The 25,524-nt window shown below is 32.5% G+C and overlaps 1 protein-coding gene across 2 annotated transcripts; it reads left to right on the top strand.

Moving 5' to 3' along the window:
- The first annotated feature begins 14,131 nt into the window (after positions 1 to 14,131).
- Positions 14,132 to 24,474, top strand: LOC145133217 (SH3 domain-containing protein). Of its 2 annotated transcripts, none has more exons than XM_079068157.1 (27): positions 14,132 to 14,306; positions 14,379 to 14,627; positions 15,035 to 15,094; positions 15,188 to 15,280; positions 15,549 to 15,777; positions 15,923 to 16,026; positions 16,180 to 16,242; positions 16,494 to 16,594; positions 17,285 to 17,379; positions 17,908 to 17,928; positions 18,032 to 18,127; positions 18,224 to 18,344; positions 18,720 to 18,860; positions 19,225 to 19,412; positions 19,555 to 19,790; positions 19,894 to 19,995; positions 20,581 to 20,757; positions 20,843 to 21,031; positions 21,139 to 21,380; positions 21,463 to 21,609; positions 21,718 to 21,940; positions 22,122 to 22,250; positions 22,320 to 22,460; positions 23,314 to 23,400; positions 23,513 to 23,707; positions 23,941 to 24,000; positions 24,136 to 24,474. In XM_079068157.1, the coding sequence occupies exons 1-27, from the start codon at positions 14,301 to 14,303 to the stop codon at positions 24,208 to 24,210; spliced, it is 3,570 nt and encodes a 1,189-aa protein (XP_078924283.1). In that variant the 5' UTR covers positions 14,132 to 14,300; the 3' UTR covers positions 24,211 to 24,474. The 2 variants fall into 2 exon arrangements, with proteins under 2 accessions (XP_078924283.1, XP_078924278.1); XM_079068152.1 differs by having other exon boundaries at positions 19,519 to 19,790.
- Positions 24,475 to 25,524: the final 1,050 nt, after the last annotated feature.

Raw genomic sequence — 25,524 nt, 5'->3', positions numbered from 1 at the left:
CTTGTGAGATCAATGGGGGAATCAGGAAGATCCAGAGCTTTGGGCACATTTCCAGCTTATTGGAGGTATAAAGCTGAACCTTATCTATTCTTTGTGTAGATCTTGATTTTGGTCCATTTTCCTCCATTTTCTAAACCCTAGTGAGGATGTATTCGGGATTTAGTGTAAGGAATGAGTTTGTGCTTCAGGTCTAGGGCTATTGAGGGTTTTTATGGCATAAAGGTGTCCACCTTGTTGCCATAAACACCCCATGCATCTTGTAGACCATCTTTTATGGCTTTTTGAGCCAAGGACCCCTGCATGCGCACCAAGTTTGGAACTTTACGTGTAAAATGGACATTAGGAGGCCAGATCTGTGATTTTGGTGTGTTAAGACCCATTTAAATCGACTGTATAGCAATGGTAAAAGATGGACTCGGCGAGTCGTTCTTGGGACTCGGCGAGCCAGGGTGTAATGACCACCAAATCCTTTATGTCGATGGACCAGATGATAGTGTGGAAGGTCCCTCATTTGTTTAGGACCTTAACGGACCTGGGAATCATGGGACTCGACGAGTGGTTGAGCAAACTCGGTGAGTCCAAGGCAATCTACTAACCTTTGAAGACGGACTCGACGAGTTGTTCATACAACTCGGCGAGTCACAGACTTGTCGCACTCATATGATGAAGATAGACTCGATGAGTTCAAGGATGAACTCGGCTAGCCATATGAAGATGGTCCCGATGTTATGATTGAAAGAGAACTCGTCGAGTTCTTGCTAGACTCGACGAGTAGAGTCGGGGTTGGGAACAGATGAAGGAGTAGGGACTCGGCGAGTTGGTGAACCAACTCGGTGAGTCAGGTCAACTGGGTGTTGACTTTGACCAGGATGTTGACTTTAGCCATTTTACCCTAAGAGTAATTATCAGTTTTGACTAAGTACCTTTATTGGAATTTATAGTCGGAGAGTCGTCGGAGCAGCAGACAGAGATTTCTCACCCAGAGTTGCAGCAGTCAGTCGCACGAGGTGAGTTTCCTTCCAGTAGGAACGGGTCTACGGCCACAATGCCGACCCGTTTAGATGATAGTAGTTCCGGACTTCAGTCCGATGCCGGGGTGGTCCCGAGAAGTAGTTATGTATGCTTGATGTCTTCGTGATTCATGCATGTTTATGTTATGTGTATATGTTCCGGACTTCGGTCCGATGTCGGGCAAGCCCGATGCAGTATATGTGATTATGTTATATGTTCATGCTTATGTTATGTTCAGTTTATTCCATACTTCGTTCCGATGTCGGGCGGGGCCCGATGCAGTGGGTGGGGCCCAAGTTATTCCGGACTTCGGTCCGATGCTGGGCGGGGCCCAATTTATGCCGGACTTCGGTCCGATGCAGGGCGGGGCCCGATGCAGTGGGCAAGGCCCAGTATTTGTTATATGTGTTATTGTATGGTATGTGGTAGTTTGGGGGGTCTCACTAAGCTTCGTGCTTATAGTTTCAGTTTTGGTTTCAGGTACTTCAGCTAGCAAGGGAAATGGCTTGGGATGATGGCATGACACACACCACAGTTTTCTTAGCCTGGGAGTTTACTCTGATATTTTATATGAGATTGTGTTATGATGACAGATTTTATGAGATTTTGAGATACATGTTTTATGATCTTATACTATGGCGATGATATTCATGTTTGTTAAATGATTTTGAAAACGAAATTTTTGGGTTGTATTTCTGGGATATTTCATAAAACTTTCCAAACTTAAGTCCAAAATTCATAAAATACCCGAAATATCACCTTACAGTTATACCCTTGGGCTCCAAAACACAAACCGAACTCTCGGATCACTTAATCTACATTATCCACATCCAAAGGGGTCTATATATCTCTTTCCTCTAGGCCAAAATCCTCATGATAACTGATCTTCGGATCACAACCTCAAATTATGAAACGATTCGAAATAGGGTGTTACATAAATTTTAGTCCCCCCCCCCCCGTGACGGTGGAACTCGCTGGAACATATAATGACGAAAATACATTTCGCGTCTACTCTTTTCTCTCACTTGACAGAAGAATACATCAAGAATACAGAATCCAAACTACCCCCCCCCCATTTCACTTGCATTCTTCCTTCTCCTCTCACCCCATCAACTTCTTTGATATGATACGTTAAAATCCCTTTCGTCGGAGAGATTTTCATTGCCTGAGATGATGAGATGAGTGACCATCTTCTGACCAACACCTCCAAAACGCCCGACGACAACCGTGACATGAAATTGGAGCCAAAATGAACCATACCTTCTTACCACTATCTGCAATTACTCAATATCGATAATCTATATTAAACGAGAAACCCCATGACCCTACTAAAAACTCTACTTTGTTGGAGTAGATTGGAGATGAACATGGTGTTCTTATATTTGTATTAGATAGTATACGAGCATATTACTATTGAAGAATGATTGATGTTAAGGTTTTTGAGAAATGAGGTTTTGTCTCTTTAGTCCAGTGTCTGCCTGAATTGACTTGTACATTTGAAGATAATTGTACAGTTATCACCGCCTCTTATTATTATATATTGAAGGGAAAACTAAATAATTGATTTGGTTTCCCACGTTTGATTGAGCTTTAGTTTTATTGTAAGTTAATTTTCACTTAAATTAGATTTCGATAGAGATGGTTAATGTGTATAAAGGACAATAAAGTAATTTCGGATGTCTTGTTCTGTTCGATTTTATGTTCACCAAACGGAAAACGCTATAAAAAATAATTAATGTTTAGATAATTGTGTGTTATTTTATATTGTATTACCGTTTTTTTTGTTTTGATTCATGTTATAACAATTATTGTATAATTAATAAATTTTGGTTATAATATATATATATATATATATATATATATATATATATATATATATATATATATATATATATATATATAGATTTATGTTATTTTGTTTTTACTAACTATTGTGTGCCAGAATGCACAGATCTGGACCAATGGATGAAATTAATCAATGGACATGATTTGAAAGTGTATGATATTACAATGGGATAACATGTACCATATAATCCCACAAATTTTAGCAAAATGATATTTTGGACAATTAACTGCATTTATAAAAGGAAATTTTCGGATTTTTAAGGATAATTAATTTTCCTAATTTTAAAAATCTTAATTTTGTTAACTAATTCAATTTTAATTCTAACGACATTTGTAAATATAACCGATTTTATTCTGTCAGAATATTTTTTTGTTAGAATGATATTCTTTCAGAATTTATTTTATTAGAATATTATTGAAGAATAACAAAATTCTTGAATTCGAGGTTGAAAAATAACAACATTCTAATATATTCTTATACATCCGAACTTAAATACAAATTCATACATATTCTTACAGACTAAAAGCTTTATACATTTTAATATAATTATACATATATTCTAAAATAATATCAACAAAAATGAATAAAATTCTTAAAAAATAACAACATTCTTAAATTGTGAGTATGATCAAACTTTATTCATTCTTCAAGTTATTCATATTAGGTCTTCAACGCATTCTTGCAGCCATTCCTATCACAAATACAACAAAAACTAGTAATGGTTAAAAACATGTTACTTGCAATTAACTATCACTTTATATATTCTGGTAGAATACATAGAATATGACAAGATACATAGAATACATTCTGGCAGAATACATAGATTTTATTCTGGCATAATACATTCTGACAGAATACATAGAATACATTCAAAAGTACCGTATTTACGGCTAATATAATTCTATATTCCAAATATACAATAACGAGGGACAATAGAAATTGGAATTCAGAATCACAAATTGAACCAAAATAATACACAGACAAATTAATTACCTTTTTAAACAATTACATAAAACATGTGTTGCTAGTAATTCTGACAGAATGCATACCATAATGTTAAATTCTTTAGATTCTCTTTCAGACATTTCAACAAACACTTGTTAGGCATTATCATCAAACAAGCCAAATTTAGAACAATCAAGTATCAAGAACAAATGGAAAATCAAGAACAATCAAGTATCAAGAACAATCTATCATTATTTAAGTCAAATTCTAAATTACAAAATCAACTTGAATGATGGATATTAAAATTAAAGAAGAACTAGGCGAATGCCCGTGCGTTGCGCAGTGGGATAATTATGTAGTTTAATATGGTTATATATGGTTTAATGTATTGTGAATAAGCCATACATAAAACTTGTATGCGATTAAATAGCATGTATATTTTTTGATTTACAGATTTTTTTATCATAATAAATAATGAAATTTTTTTACTATTAGTTTAAAATTTTAAATGTAATTTTTATGTACACATTAGTATCTAATGTAATTAATTGATAATTGATTAGATATGGATTCTCATTTGTGGTGGTCTATTTATGTTGAACCTCATAAAAATACATATTTAACGACTTTTGTTAGTTTACTATTGAATAGAAAATGGTGCCGTATTTTAAGTAAATATGAAAAATCTCATTCTCAATCTATTTTAAGATAGTGACATATTTTAAGTTAATATAAAAAATCATATTCTAGAACTAATGAAAAAGAAAAAACGGAGCCAAAATTTTTAACTATAATAAAGTTGATTCCAATTACTAAGTGCTCAATCGAAGATAATATCATTCAATAAACATCATAAGATATTACGTTATATTCAAATTACGGACATCATTTTTGTAAGAGTCATTCAAAATATATGAGACTATAGTGCCTAATACAACAATGTAATAACCAAATGACCCTAACATATTTTAAATGAAATATAATTATAATATATTATCTATGCAACTAAATTTCTGCACAACATGTGAGATTCGTCTACTATATGATATTCTTCTAATATATTATATTATAGTATAAACATTATATTTGGAAAACCACTTTGAGTTTTATTGTAGTTTATAACATTAAATTTGTGATGGGCTGTATTTGACACACATTTGTGTATTTATATCTATATTATATATTGAAAACAAATCTTATATAAACATTCAACCTAAATATTCATCTTCAAGTTTTCTTTCTTCGCCACGTAAGCAAACTTTTGTTATAAAGCCAAAAATGGAAAAAAAGACACACTTAATTGTATGATCATGATATATTGTATTTTGATTGGGGCTTGTACAAAACATGCATGAGCATATATTATTAATTTATCTCTTGTTTTGGGTAATTCGAATAAGATAGCTTCAAATCCAACGTATCAAACGGATTACCCATTTACTAAAGTCTAAAACCCAAAAACTCAAACATGTTCTAATACCATACAAATGCATGAGGTTTTAGCAAATTATTATCTCATATGAATTACCATTGATTATGTGTGATTAATTAATAAGAAGGTGAAAAGGTTTAGGGGTTTCAAATGCATGAGGTTTTAGCAAATTATTGTGGGGGGTTTCAAATGCATGACATTCAAGGGAAAATGCAAGCTTTATAAGTATGTAATATGAGAGCACAGTGGGTATACTAGTGAAATCGGAAATCAACAGGAAGGATAATCAGAAATCAAAGAATCGAAAATCAGTGAATAAATCAAATGGAAAATTCATGTGCAGAATCGTAAATCAGTAGCATTCAGAGGAAGAATTGCAAGCAAACAAGAAGTAGAAGAATCATAAATCAAATAAACTTACGTTGGTGACAGAGACCAACCTTCAAACCATCGATTCAGCAGTTGGACTTCACCAGCGAATTACAAAATCAACTTGAATGGTGGTTCAGTTTTGATGTCGGTGGTGATTTTTGGAGCGTGAAGATGAATTCCAGAGAGAGAGAAAAATAATCGGCTAGGGTTTTTTTAACAGATTTTGACTTTGACATTCCATATTTAAAGGAATAATAAACATATTAATTATCTACCATAATTAAATATGCTAATATTACTATAATACCCTTAAATGATTTATTTAATTATTTATTTATTTCTAAATTCCTACTGGTGCATTCATGTACACAATAGTTGCTAGAAACATTTGAACCTAACTCTCTCTCATTCTCTCTCTCTCTCTCTCTCTCTCTCTATATATATATATATATATATATATATATATATATATATATATATATATATAGAGAGAGAGAGAGAGAGAGAGAGGAAGGATCATTTGAGAACTCAAAGTTTCCTGAGAACCCGATAACTAAACAATGATCGTTAGATTAAAATAATAGAGGGTTAGGATGCTTTGTGGTATATTTGTAAATATGTGAAAATAAAAATGGACGGGGGCATCTTATTAAAAAGAATCAGGGGTATTTTTGGGACAGTGTAATTGATTCCCCCTTTTCAGATTTAATCACGTTAACTTTGCCCCTATCTCTCTCTCTTCATCCTGCCTCTCTCTCTCTCTCTCTCTCTCTCTCTCTACACCTACATCACGTCTTCATCGTTGATTGTTGGATGAAGCCACTGTTTTAAATCCATGGCCGCCTCCGATAATCGTCACCCCCATCAATTGATCGGCTTCCTCATCGTCTCCCCCCTCTCTTTCTCCCTCACAAACACAAACACACATACACATCTTTATGCCTTCGAGACGACGATTCATTTGATCAGGATAACATCGGAGAGAATCGAGTACATTGATCTTCCCTAAAAACAACATCACCACCATCGTCTCCTCCTAAACCTACACCATATCCGCCTCCATTAAAACCTACACTGTAATCACCTCCCGGAATAGATCTTATTGCGTTTGTATCTGGTTATCGATGAAGTCTGAGTAGGAGTTAAATATCTTCACTTATCGTCTTCATATTGATGAATCCATGTTTGCAGACTTCTCTATAAAAAACGAAACGAAATTCGCATCTCCACTGTATTTCGGACGATCGATCGAGTATTTGATTAGAGAAGCTTCCACTGCCAAATCGGCCTTTGATTAGAGAAGACGATCCTATGTCGATGAAGTATTTGATTGTACAAGCATCTATTGCCAAATCGACCTAACCGGATCTATACCACATATAATCACCAATAAATCGAAATGAAAACTCCGACAATCAAGTGCCTACAACTACAATCAGGTAAATCATTAATCTCATTTTCTGAATGTTTATTTCAATATTTATGTTCTTCTCATAAGTTAAATGTTTCTTTGAGTGACCAGATAAGGTTTTATTACAGATAAGGTTGTTCAACAATCATTGTTAGGATCCACCTTATCAAACATGTTGTTAGCTATTGGTTGTGCTTTTTTTACTGGTGACATTGTGCATTATCCAACAGTTCAACATTTCAACCGGGCAATTCACCATTTTGGAATATGATTCCATTCTTTTGTATGGTGGAATTTAGATCTCTGGAATCACTCATTTTGTCATTTGTATGGTCGTATATATGAATGCACTTAGCAGTTCTTATGGTAACCTGAAGACTCGAAGCTTTTAGATCGTGTGTTTCAGCTTATACGAGAACATAACAAAGATGAATGTTAACTGTAGATTATAAGTTCCAAAGCTAACATTGTAGTGAAGGCATCAGATTATTTTGAATGTTTAGATTTTGATGTATGCTTTTGTTCTTTTCTTTGGCCCTGATTACAAATGTATATTTTTCAATTTATTACACGATACATAAGCAAATGATTATGTTTAGATTTTGAGTGACCAGCATTTTCCCCCGCCAAGAATATGTCAAGAATACTGCAAACTGAAATACTAAAAATGCCTTTTTGGTCATTTAAACTCACATTACAGTAAATCAGGAACATGATATGCAAAAAAATTCAAACTCAATTACAATCTCATTAAATTAAGAACATAATCTTTTGATTTTTGTCTCTGTTGACCAGTCAAAGTTATAATGATGATTATATTGAAAATTGTAGTCGTGCAATGGGAGATGGTAATTCTGCAGTCGGATATTTTGATGAGAGTGTGAATTTCCTTTCGAAAGTGGGAACATATGATCTAGAGGTACAAACAATTCTTGAATCTTTTTTTTAATGAAGGTAAAATTACGTTTATAACCTTAGTTGAATATATATATGTAATGCAGGTTACACATACACTTTCGGTTTCTTTGAATAAAATTGGGGATCTGAAATATTATGAAGGTGATTTGAAAGCTGCAAGGGATCATTACTTTCGGGCTCTTGATGTTCGTAGAAATGCTATAAAAGATTCTTCAAAAGCTCCATCACAGGGTTTTTTTATACATTGGATATGAAAATATACAAATTTATATAATATTTGATATGTGTGATTTGATCTTATGATTCCATTCCGTTTGTTGATTCCGATTCCAGGTTCTAGATGTGGCTGTGTCCCTTGCGAAAGTCGCTGATGTAGATAGAAATCTTGATGCTGAGGATACAACAATTGAAGGGTTTCAAGAAGCCATAAATTTGTTGGAATCTTTGAATATAAAGTCTGAAGAAAATGCACTGGAACAATAGGTAAGATGTTTCTTTTTAATTTAATGGACAATATTTTAAATTATATGAAAGATTTACAGGGTTACTAGGTAAGATTTTTAAAATTTTAAATTATATGATATTTCGTACTTTTCCTTTTCCTTTTCCTTTTTTATTATTAATTATACTTTGCAACTGCAGCACCTAAGGAGTTATTTAGTGAAATTATGATAAAGTATTGATTGTTGCGGGCCATTCACTTTGGTATGTACCTCCTTGTATTACACATTAAGGGTAATGTTTGCACATTATCTATCTCAATATATACATATTTCAAAATTTTCTCACTTGCAAACATATATCTTTTTCCTTTTTTTTATTGTAACAGGTTCTTCCTATCATGATTGATGTTGGAACCAACAATGACAACCTTCTAGAAATCCCTTGTGTAACTTTTTTTCTTCTCTTCTTGATTTTTTTTCGAACCTTATTAAGTAAATTACATGTGATTCACATGTAAATCACATATGAATCACATGTGATACACATGTAATTAACATATGAATTACATTCAAATCACATGTTATTCACATATGAATTACATGTGATTCACATGTAAATCACATGTTATTCACATATGAATTACATGTGATTCATATATGAATTAGATGTGATTCACATGTAAATCACATGTTATTCACATATGAATCTAATGTAATTCATATATGAATTAGATGTGATTCACATGTAATTCATATATGAATTACATGTGAATCGCATGTAAATCACATATGAATTACATGTGATTCACATGTAAATCACATATGTATTTTTATGAGTGTTTTTGCATCAACCGATTTTTTTTTCTTGTAGATTTGAAAGAAATTATGGTCAATATTGAAGAGGTGAAAAATGATAAATTGATGAAAATATGGAAATATTGACATGAAGACATGAAAACGCTTTGAAATTTGTAGCATTTTTTATTTTTTATATTTTATTTTGTATCGAATAAAATACATGTACTATTATGTTTATAGATTAATTAATAAATATGAGATTTGTTGTGATTTACTTACGAATATTATAGTATAAGAAATGTACATATCTGCATTTGAAAAAATATGTACATATGCACCTAAAATTTTACTTTTTTTAAAAAAAATGCAGTTTTTTTTTTAAAATTATAGTTTTTTTTTTAAATACAGTTTTTTCTGAGAAAAATATAACTTTCTTTAAAAAAAACTTACAGTTTTTTTGAAAAAATTGCAGTTTTTTTATTTAAAAATGAAGTTTTTTTAAAAAAAATTGCAGTTTTTTTTAAAAATGCAGTTTTTTTTAAAAAAAATTGTAGTTTTTTGAAAAATTTGCAGTTTTTTTAAAAAAATATTTTTTCAATTTTTTTTCAAAAATTCATGTTTTCTAAAAAAAAATTAAAAAATCTGCATTTAAAAAAAAAAACGAAAAATACTATTTTTAAAAAATATGAAAATTTGATTTATGATGTAAATTTTTAGACATTTATATTAATATGTTAAATAACACAAAAAAATTATATATATATATATATATATTAAATCCAAAGGAGCTTAGGAATAATATTCTTTTAGCCTTTAGGATTTTGCCACATAAGTTTGCTGAACTTGACACTTTTAGTCCCTCAAGTCAAAATTTTTACATTTTTTGCCTTTTGATTAAGTTTTTGTGCCTTAAAGTTTTTGCCACAAATCTTTAATGACTTTGACACTTTTAGTCCTTATATTCAAAGGTGTTTTTGCCACAATTCTTTAATGAATTTGACATTTTTTGTCCTTGTAGTCAAAAGTTTTACATTTTAACATAAAAAAACACAAAAAAACCTCCTTTAAAATTTTGCCAACATATTTTTCCAACGTTAACAACTTTAATATTATTGCCACAACATTTTGGATTTTCTCCACCAGTGTCCCTTTTTTTCGTTGTACACTTTTGACATCTAATTTTAGGAGTTGTCGACTTTCTTCCCTATTTATGGTGATTTACAATTTCAGCACATATCTTTTAAAGTTTGTCAATTTTTTCCATATTACCCCAAAAGCAGCATAGCCGCGGGTTCTTTACTAGTTAAACATTAAATGAGATTGGTAAGATGACGATCATGTCCTTAATGAATTACTTTTGATCCAACGCTCCACTTTTAGTTCTCGGGTTCTCGGGAAACTATGAGTTCTCAACCGAACTCAACCCTATATATATATATATATATATATATATATATATATATATATATATATATATATATATATATATATATATATATATATATATGGCCTAATTTTTAGTATTCGCACACAATTCCTAAAATCAACTATGACAGTTAAACTTATTTATATTGTTTACAAAATAGCTTTATTTCTTATACTGGCCGTCATAATTATATTTTATGAACAAAGTAAACAAGTTTAATGAAACCAAAAGAAAACATCATTGACTAAATATATGCTCATAATAAAATTTATTAACATTATAAGTCACTAACATTTTTATATAAAACTCATGTCACCGAATTGTATCGACTCTTCTTATAATAATAGAAATTCGAACCGAGTTTCATTATATAACAAAACCAGTCCCTCTAGTCTAATTGTGTAAATACCATTAATACCAAAGTTTCATGGATTTCTACATTGATTGATGTTATACAAAATGGTTTAATCTTTATCATTTATTACAAATCCAACAACTGACATTGATATGTTGGCAATCTTAAATGTCATGTGATGCTAATCTTAAACGATAACTGGGGAAGCGACATGAACTATAGAACCATTAGATATTTAGATATTTAGATCCCAAATTAAGATTTATAACTGTTTTTAGTAGGGCATCCACTATCAAGAACATGTTAACTATAAATATTTTAAAACAACATAAGATAAACAATAGATGAATATTTTTATTTACACCTTTATCTTTATTAATTATAAATATATTTTAAAGGTATTTAAATCAAGCATGCTTAATTTACTTATTATCTTTTATTCATGTTCAAAACAAGTTTACTTGCATTTCAAAACTAATCACACAATATTATATATATAATTTCATTCATTCATTTATATATCGGAAACAACGTAAAATTAACATATTCAAACATCGCATAATTGAAATATATTATTAGGCTAATAAATTCAATTAATAAAACATTGGATTAACATTATTTTAATTTTCTTCGTTATCATGGTTGAAGCGTTCCCATTTAATATGTTGGATCAAATGTTTAATGAAGGCGACGTCTACCTCAAAAGATGGATTATAAATTCCATCGTTTATCTTTTTTAACGATGCTTTTGCTTTGACTATTTATAAAATAGACATCCTTATTAGATGGAAAAACACCCATTTTAAAAGGAACTAGATGCTACAATTGTGGCGATCAAACCCATTTTGTAATAATGTCCTAAGCCATTAACGAAGTACGAAAATCAAAGAGCATTTGTGTGAGGGCTTTGAGTGGAAGTGATGATGATTGAAAAACGAAGAAAGAAGAAATTTGCCTTGTGGCCTTGGATTTTCAATAGGTATGTTCTAACTATTCAAATGATGAATATTATAACAACAACGACTCATTATAGTCTAACTTTGAGGAATTTAGATAATATTCATTAATAAGAACGGTTTTAAGAAAATATGTTAGCTCTATGTAAGTGTAATCGTGCATAATAATAAAAAAATGTAAGTGTACATATAGTAATTACAAGAAAACTCATTTACAAAGGCATTAGGTACATTAGACTACCACCTGAACAAGAACTAACTGTAAATAGCATAACCTTAACACAATCTTTGAATTGAATATATTGAATTAAAGAATGAAATTAAAACTAGGATATATAATTAAGGGTGGATTTGACGTTAATGATCCTAGAACCTTGAGAGTATGGGTATCATAGATGTGTTTGTGGATGTAGGTTTGCCTTAAAAGTGAAACCGAATATCTCAAATGGATACATGATAAATAATGCACAAGGCATAACGAGGAAACCAATCCTCTTCACCACCTATAAAGAGTGATAATGGTCATGTAGAATTTGGAGAAAATACCAAAGGTAATTAAGGTAGTTAGTAAAGGTAAGTTTTATTGTAATAACATTATAGGCTTATAGCATTCATGGATGTTGTCATGTTCAGCATGTTGGTAATCTAGAGTTTAATTTGCCAAGTGTTAGTCAATTGTGTAGCAATGATATTAAGATGCTTATTATAACATCTATAAAACAATGAAAACATTTTAACCAATTCCATGAGGAACTTGTATATGTGTATGACATGACACATATGACCGATGGATCTTCCGGACCGAAAATTAACCGAGCTCCACTATATATTTTTAAAAAGATTAGACGTTAATTAACATTAACATGTTGATGGTAAGAATATGAAATTTGGTTTATGACTTGTATTTAGCAACTTGGATTATCTTTTAAAACGATTATTCTTTTTGTTGTTTGTAAATTGTATCGTAACGAACTAGTTATAATATTTATTTTTTTTATTTCAACGGCTAAAAATTATTTTGTATTAACGAAACTAAAAAAAATGGCGTAACCGAATTAACTGCTCCCGAAACCAGAAACCCAGGTTCCGAGATTGGTTCCAAAAATTTAAAAACCGCCTAAACCAGTTCCGGTTCTAACTTCATAGGAACCGTCGGTTCTGAGTCTGGTTCCGATTCCAACGAAATGAGACGGGTACCCACCTATGTTCATCCTAACGGAGATAAATAAACATAATTGAATATATATGAACATAAAAGAAAATTAAATAAACGAACGTTGACGAACATAATTGAACGAACAAACAAGAGTATTGTTCATGTTCGTTCATTTAACTAAACAAACGAGAATTTGCGTTCATGTTCATTTTTTTAAAATAAACGAATATAAATGAACTTTCTGCCGAACGATTCACAAACAATTCGTTAAACATTCTGTTAGTTTATAGTCATATCCGTCAAGTTTGAAATTTTAATACATTAAATGTTGATGTTTCACAATTTAATTTTCACAATGAATTGTATGATATATATGCGAAGCGAGACTTTCATGGGTAGGCTTTATCTTTTTTGTATATTTGTAAACTAGTTGTGAGACCCATGTATTACATGAGTTCATTTAAAAAAAAACTAAATACAAAATTCTAAACATTTGAAAAATATGAGTTTATAAGAAAAGTGATAAAATATTGAATTATAAAAATTAAAGTGTTTTTTTCTCTTTTAAATTTAAACAAATAATTTAGATAAATAAATAAAGAAAATTAATGAATCTTTAATTTGGTAATTTTGAAATTAAAAAGAAAGTTTATTAATGAAATTGATATGCATTTATTATTAAATATAAATATAAATACTATCTATAATTTAATAAAATGAAAAAGCCATAAAATGACATGTGGAATAAAAATTAATTTAAAATAACCATAAAATTACATGTGGCAAAATAAATAAGAATGTGACATGTGGCAAAAAGATCTTTATTTATTAGGGAGGACATGTTACAATAAACTAAGACAGTGGTTATAGTTAATTATAAGTAGTAGTTAAGAAACTTAAAAATTATTTGTAATAAAAATGTAATATATTTAATGGTTGTTTTGAACAATATTAATTATATAGTTTAAAGTTACTGGGCTTCATATTTATGAAAGTTGGGTTTTGTTGTTGTTTATTGGGCTCAAATTCATTCAGTATTTCAGTGCCGCTTGCCCGCTTGTCGTCAAACTGACTGTAAGATTTCATGACAGAGAAACGGAATCGGACTCGGAGAGGACTACTGAAACACCCAATTCAGACAGCAACAACGATCTGTTGCTTCCTTTTTCTCCAATTTTGCTAACTATCAATCGAATTAACCAAATTCTGCCTCTGTTCACAGTCCAATTTAATGGCGGTAAGAATTCCATTTCAGAATCATCTCATGGGCAAGGTTTTTCATGCTTCTCACTAATTTTTGATGTAATAGGATTCTTCGGGAACCACGTTGATGGATCTCATCAGTTCCGACCCTACATCGGCACCTCCACCGCCTTCCACGTCGGCGCAGGCTTCAACGGCGTCGCACCAGCGGCCTGCCAGCCCGTTTAGTAAACCTGTTACGGCGACGACAACTACTGACCGGAAGTCTAAGAGATCAACTTTGATGCAGATCCAGAGCGACGCGGTTTCTGCTGCCAGAGCCGCTGTTCGTATACCTCATAAGCACAAGAAAAAGGCAAGATTGTGTACACCATGTGAAATTTCCAATTTCAAAGCTGCTCATTGATGCAGATCAAATTATATAATTCGATGAAATGTGGAGTATGTTGTGTAATTTGTAGATATAATCCTTAACAAATAAGTAATTTTAGCTTATAACTTCGCCAATTAGGCAGAATTTAAAGTCAATTGAGCTGATTTCAGTTGGTCATTGTTCATCTTATATTAGAGTTTAATTAGGGAGACTCATAACTAGTGATGCAATTTTTTATGTTTCAAGCTAAGCGTGACCTTGATCATCTTCTATGTTCCCGAATTTAACTTTGATCTTGGCTCTTGAGTGGTTCAAGATATAATTTACAGTCTGCATTTTGACAGACTTATTTCATACTGGCTGATTCCTTTTAATATTCTTTTGTATAGCCGGTTTCTTATGCACAACTTGCAAGGAGTATCCATGAGTTAGCGGCTTCATCCGACCAAGTATGAGTTCCATCACTAAACTTGATTAACGGTTGATATTATAACATTCTTCAGGTATCTGTAAATTATAGTTTTCATACTTCAATTTTGCAGAAAAAGTCCCAGAGACAGTTGGTGCATCACGTGTTCCCAAAACTTGCTGTGTACAATTCTGTTGATCCATCTCTTGCTCCTTCTCTTCTTATGGTATGAAGTTATTTTCAGATATTTCTCTCTTCTAAAACACATACACTTCAAAGATGGTTGATAAATTACAAATTGCAAGACTGTTCATAACCTATAGATTGGTGCCACACTCCTTTCAAAGTATAAAACCATTTAGCCAAAAACTCAAATATTATGAACATTTGTCACCATCTCTTGTTATAAGCCACCCCAAATCCGTAGTTAGAGCCTTACAGGTATTGAGTGGACATTTTCTTATTCTTGACTTCTTTTGTGCTCCATTTTGTAGCTTGGTCAGCAATGTGAGGACAGGACTATTCTACGATACGTCTATTATTACTTAGCAAGAATATTGCCGGATACTGGAGCACAAGGTTTAACTCCAGGTGGTGGGATTCCTACACCAAACTGGGATGCTTTAGCTGACATTGATGCTGTTGGTGGGGTCACTCGAGCAGATGTTGTACCTCGAGTACTAGATCGACTTTCTACAGAGGCTGTAAATCCTGATATTGAATGTAAGTGATTCCCTGGTTTAATTTGCAATATAGTTCTACACTTAGGTATATAGTTTTAATACTATGCATCCATCTTTTGGTGTTCTTTTTGTGTTATGAGTTGCAAGTTTAGAAAATAATCTACTGATGTTTTTGTTTTTTGAAGTTCATGCACGGAGGCTTCAAGCACTGAAGGCTCTTACATATGCTTCTACCACTCCTGAGATTTTGCCCAAATTGTATGAAATTGTTTTCGGTATTCTTGATAAGGTTTGTTCGTATAAACTAATATAAGCTTTTATACACCATTCTTGATTATTTGTGTAAATGTATGGTGTTACTCTTGTGTATGTCTTTTTTTATTAGGGACTATCAATTGACCGTGGAACATGTTTTGTTGCTTTTTTTTTTGTTGTTGATCAGGTTGCTGATACACCTGATAAGCGTAAGAAAGGCATATTTGGGGCAAAAGGTGGTGATAAAGAGGTAATTCTGAATGATTTCCGTTTTTACAGCTTCAGCATTTGATAATATAATGCCCATGTTTATTTCATCGAAACACAAGATGTCGTTATCTCAAATATTTATATGTATTACAAACAACATTGTTTAGCAGACAAATAATCTTTTGTCAAGTAATGGGAATATGTGGTTTATATAATAACATACTGTTGTACCTATTTGTATGTTTGATTTAATGCTTTCCTTATCCTTGTTACTTTTAATGTGAATATCAGTCTGTAATTCGAAGTAATCTCCAATATGCTGCCATGAGTGCATTAAGAAGACTTCCATTGGATCCAGGAAATCCAATATTCCTCCATCGTTCTGTGCAAGGGTCAGTTTGTTACTTTTCGTTCTATATCATTTGATTTTGATGATAATTACTTGGCCTTTAACATTTATAATTATCTTCATTTTGGTGATTCTTATGTTAAGTGAGTGGTTTATTTTTTAATCATTATTGTAATCAACATTATGCTTTATTAGGTTGATTCCATCAATAAAATCTCTGCACTGTGAGAAATAATTTTATGCAGGCTTTTTTGTTTAAATGTTAAAATATGGCCAACACTTTATCCCTAACAAAATGAGCCACTACTGGTTTTGCTTGCTAAAGTGGCATATGAAGTTAACCCTTCATTGTTCAATTTTGTTAGGAGGAAACTATTCTTAGTTACCATAATACCATTTCTTTACCCTTTCCTTTCTAGTTGGTTTCGTTTCCTTTTTCTGCAAGGAAAATGAGTAGTTTTATTGAACCCATTTTTCAAAACTTTTAGTGGAAGGTGTAATACATATGTGAATTCAGTTGACCAATAATGTGGTGATGCTGGAATTTTTTCCCAACTACTTCTCAACTGACTTTAGCAATATTAGCAGAACGACTCTAGTATCTTGATGAAATATACCACTTATGGTTTCCTCTTTGAGATTTGCTTAGTTGTTCTATTTAAGCAGGCGTTGTATCTTTGTAGTAATGTTACTAAAAAAATTCACTCTAAAATAAAATTCATACTGAATGCAGCGTGTCATTTGCTGATCCGGTGGCTGTTAGACATTCTTTGGAGATTATCTCTGAGCTAGCTACAAAAGATCCTTATGCTGTTGCAATGGCTTTAGGTAAGTATCAGATGTCTAAAAATCATGAAGATTGATGATTCAAGTGTCTTTCTTTATCTTAGTTTGAAGCATTTAATCTTTGATTAAATAAAATAAAACTTGACATTATATTGAGAATCTTCGTGATCGTGCTTTTCTTGTACATGCTTTAGGTTTAAATATGTGGCGGAAAAGCATTTTCAAGATATTATTTGCTTATATTCACATCAGTATTATGTTGATGATGTTTAATAACACGTATCCTTCTCATGTTTGGAATTCTACTTGCTAAGTTAAATTTTATTTTCTACGAAAAGTATGTAGTAAGGGTAACCAGACATTAAAAAAGTGTCTAGAAGTTATAATAATGATTGTTTTTGAGTCTTTTTGATTGATGTAGATGCTACCAAATATGTTCAGTGTTGCAAGTTAAACAATTGAGATGCTACCTAATCGAATTCTATCATCTTAAATAGAATAATATATGATGCAACTTTTTCCATGAGTTTCTAATCTTTATTTATTTTTTTATTTTTTTTCGTATCGCAGGGAAGCTTGCCCAGCCTGGTGGTAAGTTGGGAATTTTGCTCTTCTGTCATTTTTAATAGATATCTAATCCAGGTCATCATGTTGGTTATCACCACTTAAAGTTTTTATATGTTGTATGAATCAGGAGCTCTACAGGATGTTTTGCATCTACATGATGTGCTTGCTAGAGTTGCTCTGGCAAGATTGTGCCATGCAATATCTAGAGCCAAGTCACTAGATGGTACTCATACTTTAATAATATTACCTGATATTCTCAACTTCTTTTCTTGCCTTTGAAAACTAATAATTACCAATGTCCAAAATGCTTTCTTCACAGAAAGGACAGACATCAAATCCCAGTTTACTTCTTTGCTGTATCAACTACTCCTTGATCCCAGTGACAGAGTTTGTTTTGAGGCTATCCTCTGTGTACTGGGGAAATCTGAGTCTGCTGATAGGTACTTAGTCCGTAAATTGTGTTAAATTCAAGAAATAGCGACATACTTCCATTTCTTCCTATTACAACATTGCACTTTATAAAATCTACCTAGCTATAACAATGTCATCGATTGCAAAGTAGTTTTCACTGCTATAAGTCTAGGCAAAATATTCTGAGTACATTGTTTAATAAAGAACTGAAAGTACAATGTTATATTTGGATAGATATTCAAAGTAAAAAAAGTTGATAGTACAATGTTGTAATAGAAAGAAATGGAAGTAAGATCCTATGATAGACAAACAAATGAAAGTACTTTGCTATTTATTGCATTTCGCCTTATAATGTAAATATTTTTGCTTGTGATCTTTTTTACTTAATATTTTATCAACCATAGGACTGAAGAACGAGCTTATGGGTGGTATCGTTTAACAAGAGAGGTTCTCAAGGCCCCTGAAGCACCTTCTGTGAAGGACAAGGACACTAAAGCTTCCAAGACCAGACGTCCACAACTTCTTATCAAACTCGTTATGAGAAGGTCATTGTGCTTATTTAATATAATTATACATCTTTGCCAAATTATTCTACTTTCTGGATTTTTCTTGTGTTTTCTGAATGTTAGATATGTTTTTTTTTCTTTCTTTTGTTTATATAAACTATTTATTTATTATCAGATGATGAACGATGAATATTCATATTTTGGGATTTTATAGGTTTTTATGATCGGAGATCCTATAAAATTGTACATTAAACATGGATCTTTTTAATGTGCTTTGGACCAGTTCCGGTTAAATAGCTTACAAATTATTCAACAAATATTTTTGTATTTATACTTTCTTGATCCATTGGTTCATAGTTATGCTTGTAAAACTTAAACATTTTCCTTTTCATTATTGTTACAGATTGGAGAGTTCTTTTCGTAGTTTTTCCCGGCCTGTTCTTCATGCAGCTGCTAGAGTTGTGCAGGAGATGGGGAAAAGTCGTGCTGCTGCATTTGCATTGGGTTTACATGACAACATTAATGAAGGAGAAGATGTTAATACATTTGCTGAAAATAACGATCAGGAAGATGGAAAGTCTCAAATTGAAGGTAATTTGGTGATTGACTAGTCAACATCTGTTTAGGAGTAGGAGTGTAGGACACAAGACACATGCTATTGCTTTTTTCCTTTTTATTTCTTTTGAACTTGTTTTAGGTCATAGACGCATTCGTTCTATGTCAAATGGGGCAGGTAACAAGGATACAGTGTCAAGTCTATTGGCTTCATTGATGGAGGTGGTGCGTACAACTGTGGCATGTGAATGTGTTTATGTTCGTGCAATGGTGATTAAAGCACTTATTTGGATGCAAAGCCCACAAGAAACTTTTGCTGAATTGGAATCAATGATTGCATCAGAGCTCTCTGATCCTGCTTGGTCGGCTGCTTTGTTAAATGATATTTTGCTCACTCTGCATGCCCGTTTCAAGGTACTCGACTAATTACAACCACTCACTAATTCTCGTTTGAATCTTCTAATTTTTTTATTTTTATTTTTGTTGTAACTCTTCTTTAATTGTTTCTCGCGTATAGGCTACTCCAGATATGGCTGTTACACTTCTTGAAATTGCAAGAGTATTTGCTACTAAAGTCCCTGGAAAAATTGATGCTGATGTGCTGCAATTACTATGGAAGGTAGGTTTTTCTACTGTCCTTCCAATGATAACGCGTAACTACACTCAGTATTTAATATGACACCATTTTAATAGCATCAGGGAGTATTCAGGCTAACAAATGCATTCTATTAACATAAAAACAACAATTATATAAAAAGCTTCGTTGACCGTCTATTCTCCTAGATCATATAGAAGCTATATGTTATCCGCATAAATCTTTTTATTTAATGAAGAATTACTGCACACTGTTTTTCACATTAAACTCCACAAAGGTGTGAAGGGTGTGGATTTTGTAAATAGAAATTGCTAGCTACCTTGATGCCTGTAAAATAATCGAGTCTCCTCAATTCATTGTCTTGAAATTATTTTCAAATTCTTTAGTATAAGTGTTTTGTGGGCTAAAATGCAAGAAATAGCAATGTACTTTCATTAATTTATGTATTAGAATCCCACTTTTGTTTCTTTCTGTTACAGCATGGTACTTGGATTTTATTTATTTTTCTTATTAAAGCATCGAGCTTTCAACAATCTTGCCTGTTATATAGCATTGTGATTGTACTTGATTCTTTTATTTGTGTTGTGTCCTGAATAATTTTGTTTTCAGACTTGCCTGGTAGGAGCTGGCCCTGAAGGTAAACATACAGCTCTTGAAGCTGTGACAATAGTTCTTGATCTGCCACCTCCACAACCTGGCTCTATGTCTGGGCTTACATCAATCGATAGGGTGTCTGCATTTGATCCAAAATCAGCTTTGGCTCTACAGAGGCTTGTCCAAGCAGCAGTAAGGATGAGATCATATTTCTTCTGAGTGAATTTGATTATGTAAATGTTGCTCAGTGTGTTTGATGAATGAATTATACTTTCAGGTGTGGTTCCTTGGTGAAAATGCAAATTATGCTGCATCAGAATATGCTTGGGAATCAAGAACCCCTCCTGGGACTGCACTCATGATGTTAGATGCAGATAAAATGGTTGCAGCTGCCAGTTCTCGCAATCCTACTCTAGCCAATGCCCTCACCAGACTCCAACGATGTGCTTTCATTGGCAGCTGGGAGGTACAAAGTTATGATATATCTGTATCTATATCTATATATATGTATGTATGTATGTTGCAAAATAACACATCTGATGCATTCTTGTGATTGATATTTTTTCATGTCAGGTTCGTATCATTGCTGCTCAGGCTCTTACCACCATGGCAATCAGATCGGGTGAGCCTTACAGGATACAAATCTATGAGTTTTTACATGCTCTAGCACAAGGGGGTGTGCAGTCTCAGTTTTCAGATATGCATATTAGTAATGGGGAAGATCAAGGAGCTAGTGGTACGGGTCTTGGATCATTGCTTAGTCCAATGCTCAAGGTTCTTGATGACATGTATAATGCACAAGATGATCTCATAAAGTGCGTATGTTTTCTTAGTATTCTGAAAATTGCTGTATAAAAAGTTTGTAATGAATGTTTTTTTTTGTACTTGAGTTTGCAGGGAAATGCGTAACCATGATAATGCGAAAAAAGAGTGGAGTGATGAAGAACTAAAGAAGCTATATGAGACGCATGAAAGGCTTCTAGATCTTGTTTCATTATTCTGTTATGTTCCAAGAACAAAGTATCTACCTCTAGGGCCAACAAGGTAATATATTACTGCATCAATATCATCATCAGCTGTTGTATTTTTTTTTTATATTGAATGTAGCAGAAGCTTATTCATTGTGTTTGTTTACAATCTACAAATTAACAGTGCAAAGCTGATTGAGATATATCGGAATCGGCATAATATTACTGCATCAAGTGGCATGAGGGATGTTGCTGTGTCTACAGGGATTTCTGAACTGTTATATGAGTCCATAAAACCAGCAGCTGTGGAGTCTGACAATAATCTTGATGATGATCTGGTAAATGCTTGGGCAACAGGTCTTGCTGATGATGGCTTGTGGGGAAGCAATGCTCCTGCAATGAATAGGGTGAGAAATGATCTTTTTTTTTTTTTTTCTTAAGAAAAAAAAAACCCCCCATTAAGTGTTATCTATGTTTAAAAAATATTTGAGAAAATGAAGGGACACTTGGTAGGAAAGAAATAAATGAGGGAAGTTGTTTAAAAAAGTTGTTGAGTTAAGGTGATGATGTATAATTTGATTTTGGAAGGTTAATGAGTTTCTTGCTGGTGCTGGGACTGATGCACCTGATGTTGATGAGGAGAACATTATTTCAAGACCTTCAATGAGTTATGATGATATGTGGGCAAAAACTCTGTTAGAGACTGCAGAAGTTGATGTAAGAATTCAGTGCATTTTATTTATGTATGATTGTGCAATTTGATGTATATCATATGTTTATTTGTAGGATGACGGGAGGTCTTCTGGATCCTCTTCTCCAGATTCAGTAGGGTCGGTTGAGACATCAATTTCATCTCATTTTGGAGGAATGAATTATCCATCTTTGTTCAGTTCCAAACCATCAGCTTATGGATCTTCACAACCCACGGTATCATAAAATTTGAAAGCTATTTTGTTATCTGATAGATAGATAATATGTTTGAAGTTACTTTGTTTATTATAACTTCCTGCTTTCATTTCTTCTTATTACAGGATTTTAGTTTAAAAATCTACTCAAATTTTAGCAATGCCATCCAAATGCAAACCATTTTTGACTGCTATAATTAAGTAGATCTTTCAAAGTATAATGTCCTAATAATATAAAAGTATTGTGCTATAACTGGGTAGATTTTTTAAAATATAACAAACGCTTACCAAGGAAAATAAAAAGTATAATGGTGTAGTAAGTAGGATGCTATTGATTTGTTTGGATAATGTGAGGGTTGGGACTCAGAAATAGCAGTGACAATTGACATCCAAATACAAAGCAAGTTTCACTGGCCTAGCGGTAAGGAGTGATTCTTTCAAATGAGAGGTCATGATTCAAGTCTCATTAGGAGACATAGGTGGTGTTTAGGAGTAGGTTAGTTTTCCGTTTCAAAAAAAAAAAAAGCAAGTTTCACTGCTATAATTACACTGAAAGTACGATGTCTAAATAAATATAGTAATAAAAAAAGTGAAAGTACACTGGTATAATTGGATAATTTTTCCAAAGTATAATAATGGGTTAATAAGAATAGAGATGAAAGTATAATAAAAAGAAATGGAAGTAGGAGGTGATAATACATATAGAAATTAAAAAAAAAAAAAAAAAATATTGTTGCATATGCATAGAATGTTGATGGTGGTATAAATATAATCTGTATCTGTTTGAGTTTGTAAGTGGTATTTATGTATTTGGGAAATGGAAATGGAAATAGAAATAGTTAATGATTTTATGTTGAATGAATTGTAAAATGTAGGAGAAGGGAAGCAGCACAGGAGGAGGACGACAGAGTAGGAGTAGGCCTTCTGCTGGTTCCTCTTCATATGAGGGTTACGGTTCTCCGGTTAGTGTTGTGTTGTGCATGATGAATCTTATAGTTAGTTATTGAATTGAATATATTATATCAAGTAAGTAACTTGTTAATTGGTGTTGGTGGTTTATATAATAAAAAATAGATTAGCGAAGAGCCTCCTCCATACTCATCTCCGGTTCATCAAAGATTCGAGTCATTTGAGAACCCGTTGACAGGACAGGGCTCAAGTAGCTTTGACTCTCATGAAGAGGAAAGAGGAGAAAGATCACGATCCTCTACAGGGAACGCACAATCTGGATCAGCACTTTATGACTTCACAGCCGGTGGTGATGATGAGGTACACTTTTATGGCCCTGTTTTCTCTTTTTTTTTTTTTTTTTTGTCCCATTAAGTGGTGTCTACTCTGGATAAATTATGACAAAAAAATATGGCATGCTTGGGAAAATTGAAGAAAAATAATAAGTTTTCTGAATTTATGTATTAAGAATGTCAAAAGGAAACAACACATGAATTTTTTTGACTTGTATATATATAAAATATAATATTTGTTTGTTTAATATGGTGGTGCAGTTGAGTTTAACTGCTGGAGAAGAGGTTGAAATCGAGTACGAAGTTGATGGCTGGTTCTATGTAAGGACTAGTTACTTCACTTGTACTAAATTGTTGTGATATATGCTCTTTTTCTCCCATTAAGTTAGTGATGATGTATTAATATGTATGATAGAATTAAATAATACCTGACTGAGTTACTTTGACTGACTGCAGGTGAAGAAAAAACGAGCTGGTCGGGATGGAAAAATAGCTGGGCTAGTCCCTGTTCTGTATGTTAGCCAGTCATGAATGAAAACTTTTTTTGAGTGTTGAGGAATGAGGGATTGGATTGGATCGGTTTTTTGGTATATGCATAGCATATTCATGTGATGGGCAGGGGCAGGGGCGATGATGTTGTGCATTATGTGTAGATGAAGAAGTCAGCAGTTGTGTGATTGATTAGTTGATTGTTCCTTACATATGTATTATATATATTTCATGTTCAAGTGTGAGATGAGAATGCTGTTTTCCTCGACAAAAAAATTATATAATGATAATAATTTTAGACAGTTACCAATTTGTTAAAAGTTTCCCATTAATTACTCTTCTAAATGTACAACTGGTCTTTATGTGTCTTGCCGTTCCTTCCCTGTTAAGTTTCAGCCTTTTCTTTAAATTTGAGGATGTTTATTTCTTTTAAGAAACAGGTCTGTCATTGCCCGATCAAACCATTCATATTCTTATTCATGTTAATCCGATGCTCCGCTACAAATCCAAACTCATGCAACTGTGAATTTCATGTACTTCGGCAACAAAACTATCTTAAATCATGTAATTATGTAATTATTCCAAAAAGGTATAAAAAATATACTTTAATGTTATTGACATAATTTTTTGTAAAATACATTATCATACATGACGACTAAGAATAGATTGTTTGTTTGTAAAAACAAAGAAGCAATAATATGTAAGGTTGTGTGGTATGGGCATGCTAGACCTTATGGCCACATCACCCATGTCCCTCCACACCAAAGAGGGGGTGGTCGTCACTTGGGGAGGTAAGCAAAGTGAGGCCCTTCTTGTCGGAAAGATGCAGATAAATAGTCTATGGTGTATTCTAATGGTAGTTGCTACAATCTTATGACATCCAAAACTTCTGAGTCCATAAATACATTATCCAGATATGCAAGGGGGGTGTTAGAGTTGATGCTAATTGACTTTTTTTGTACGACATTGCAGTTGTCGTATTTTGAACATCGTAATTTTACTTGTATAAGTTAGATTAATTACGATGCTTTCCACTATTTGAACTTAACTGTGTTATGTGTTAATAATGTTAGTAGCGGAAATAACAACACTCAACAAAGGGTCGATGACAAAGTGTGAAAAAAATCCAATTAGTAACCAGACGGTGTACCCAATCACAAATAGAAGATTTGAGGTTCATGACTTAAAATGGGATGACATCTTTGATTTTAATGAACAGAGTTGCATGTGTAGGAAGTGACAACTATCTCACATACCTTATGGGCATGTCATAAGAATGCTAAGGACCTTAGAGAAAGTATGAGATAAATAAAAAAGTTAGAGTACGTATGTAAGAAAAACATGAGTCCTGAGAAG

This window comes from Lactuca virosa, chromosome 1, assembly GCF_052849685.1.
Source record: "Lactuca virosa cultivar CGN04683 chromosome 1, Lactuca_virosa_CGN04683_v6, whole genome shotgun sequence".
NCBI lineage: Eukaryota > Viridiplantae > Streptophyta > Magnoliopsida > Asterales > Asteraceae > Lactuca > Lactuca virosa.
This window is presented reverse-complemented; position numbering and strand designations above follow the sequence as displayed.

Excerpts from the sequence above, each read along its gene's own strand:
- LOC145133217 (XM_079068152.1), top strand. Across the intron at positions 18,128-18,223 it reads TAGAGCCAAGTCACTAGATG|AAAGGACAGACATCAAATCC; the intron begins GTACTCATACTT and ends CTTTCTTCACAG. Across the intron at positions 18,345-18,719 it reads AAATCTGAGTCTGCTGATAG|GACTGAAGAACGAGCTTATG; the intron begins GTACTTAGTCCG and ends TATCAACCATAG.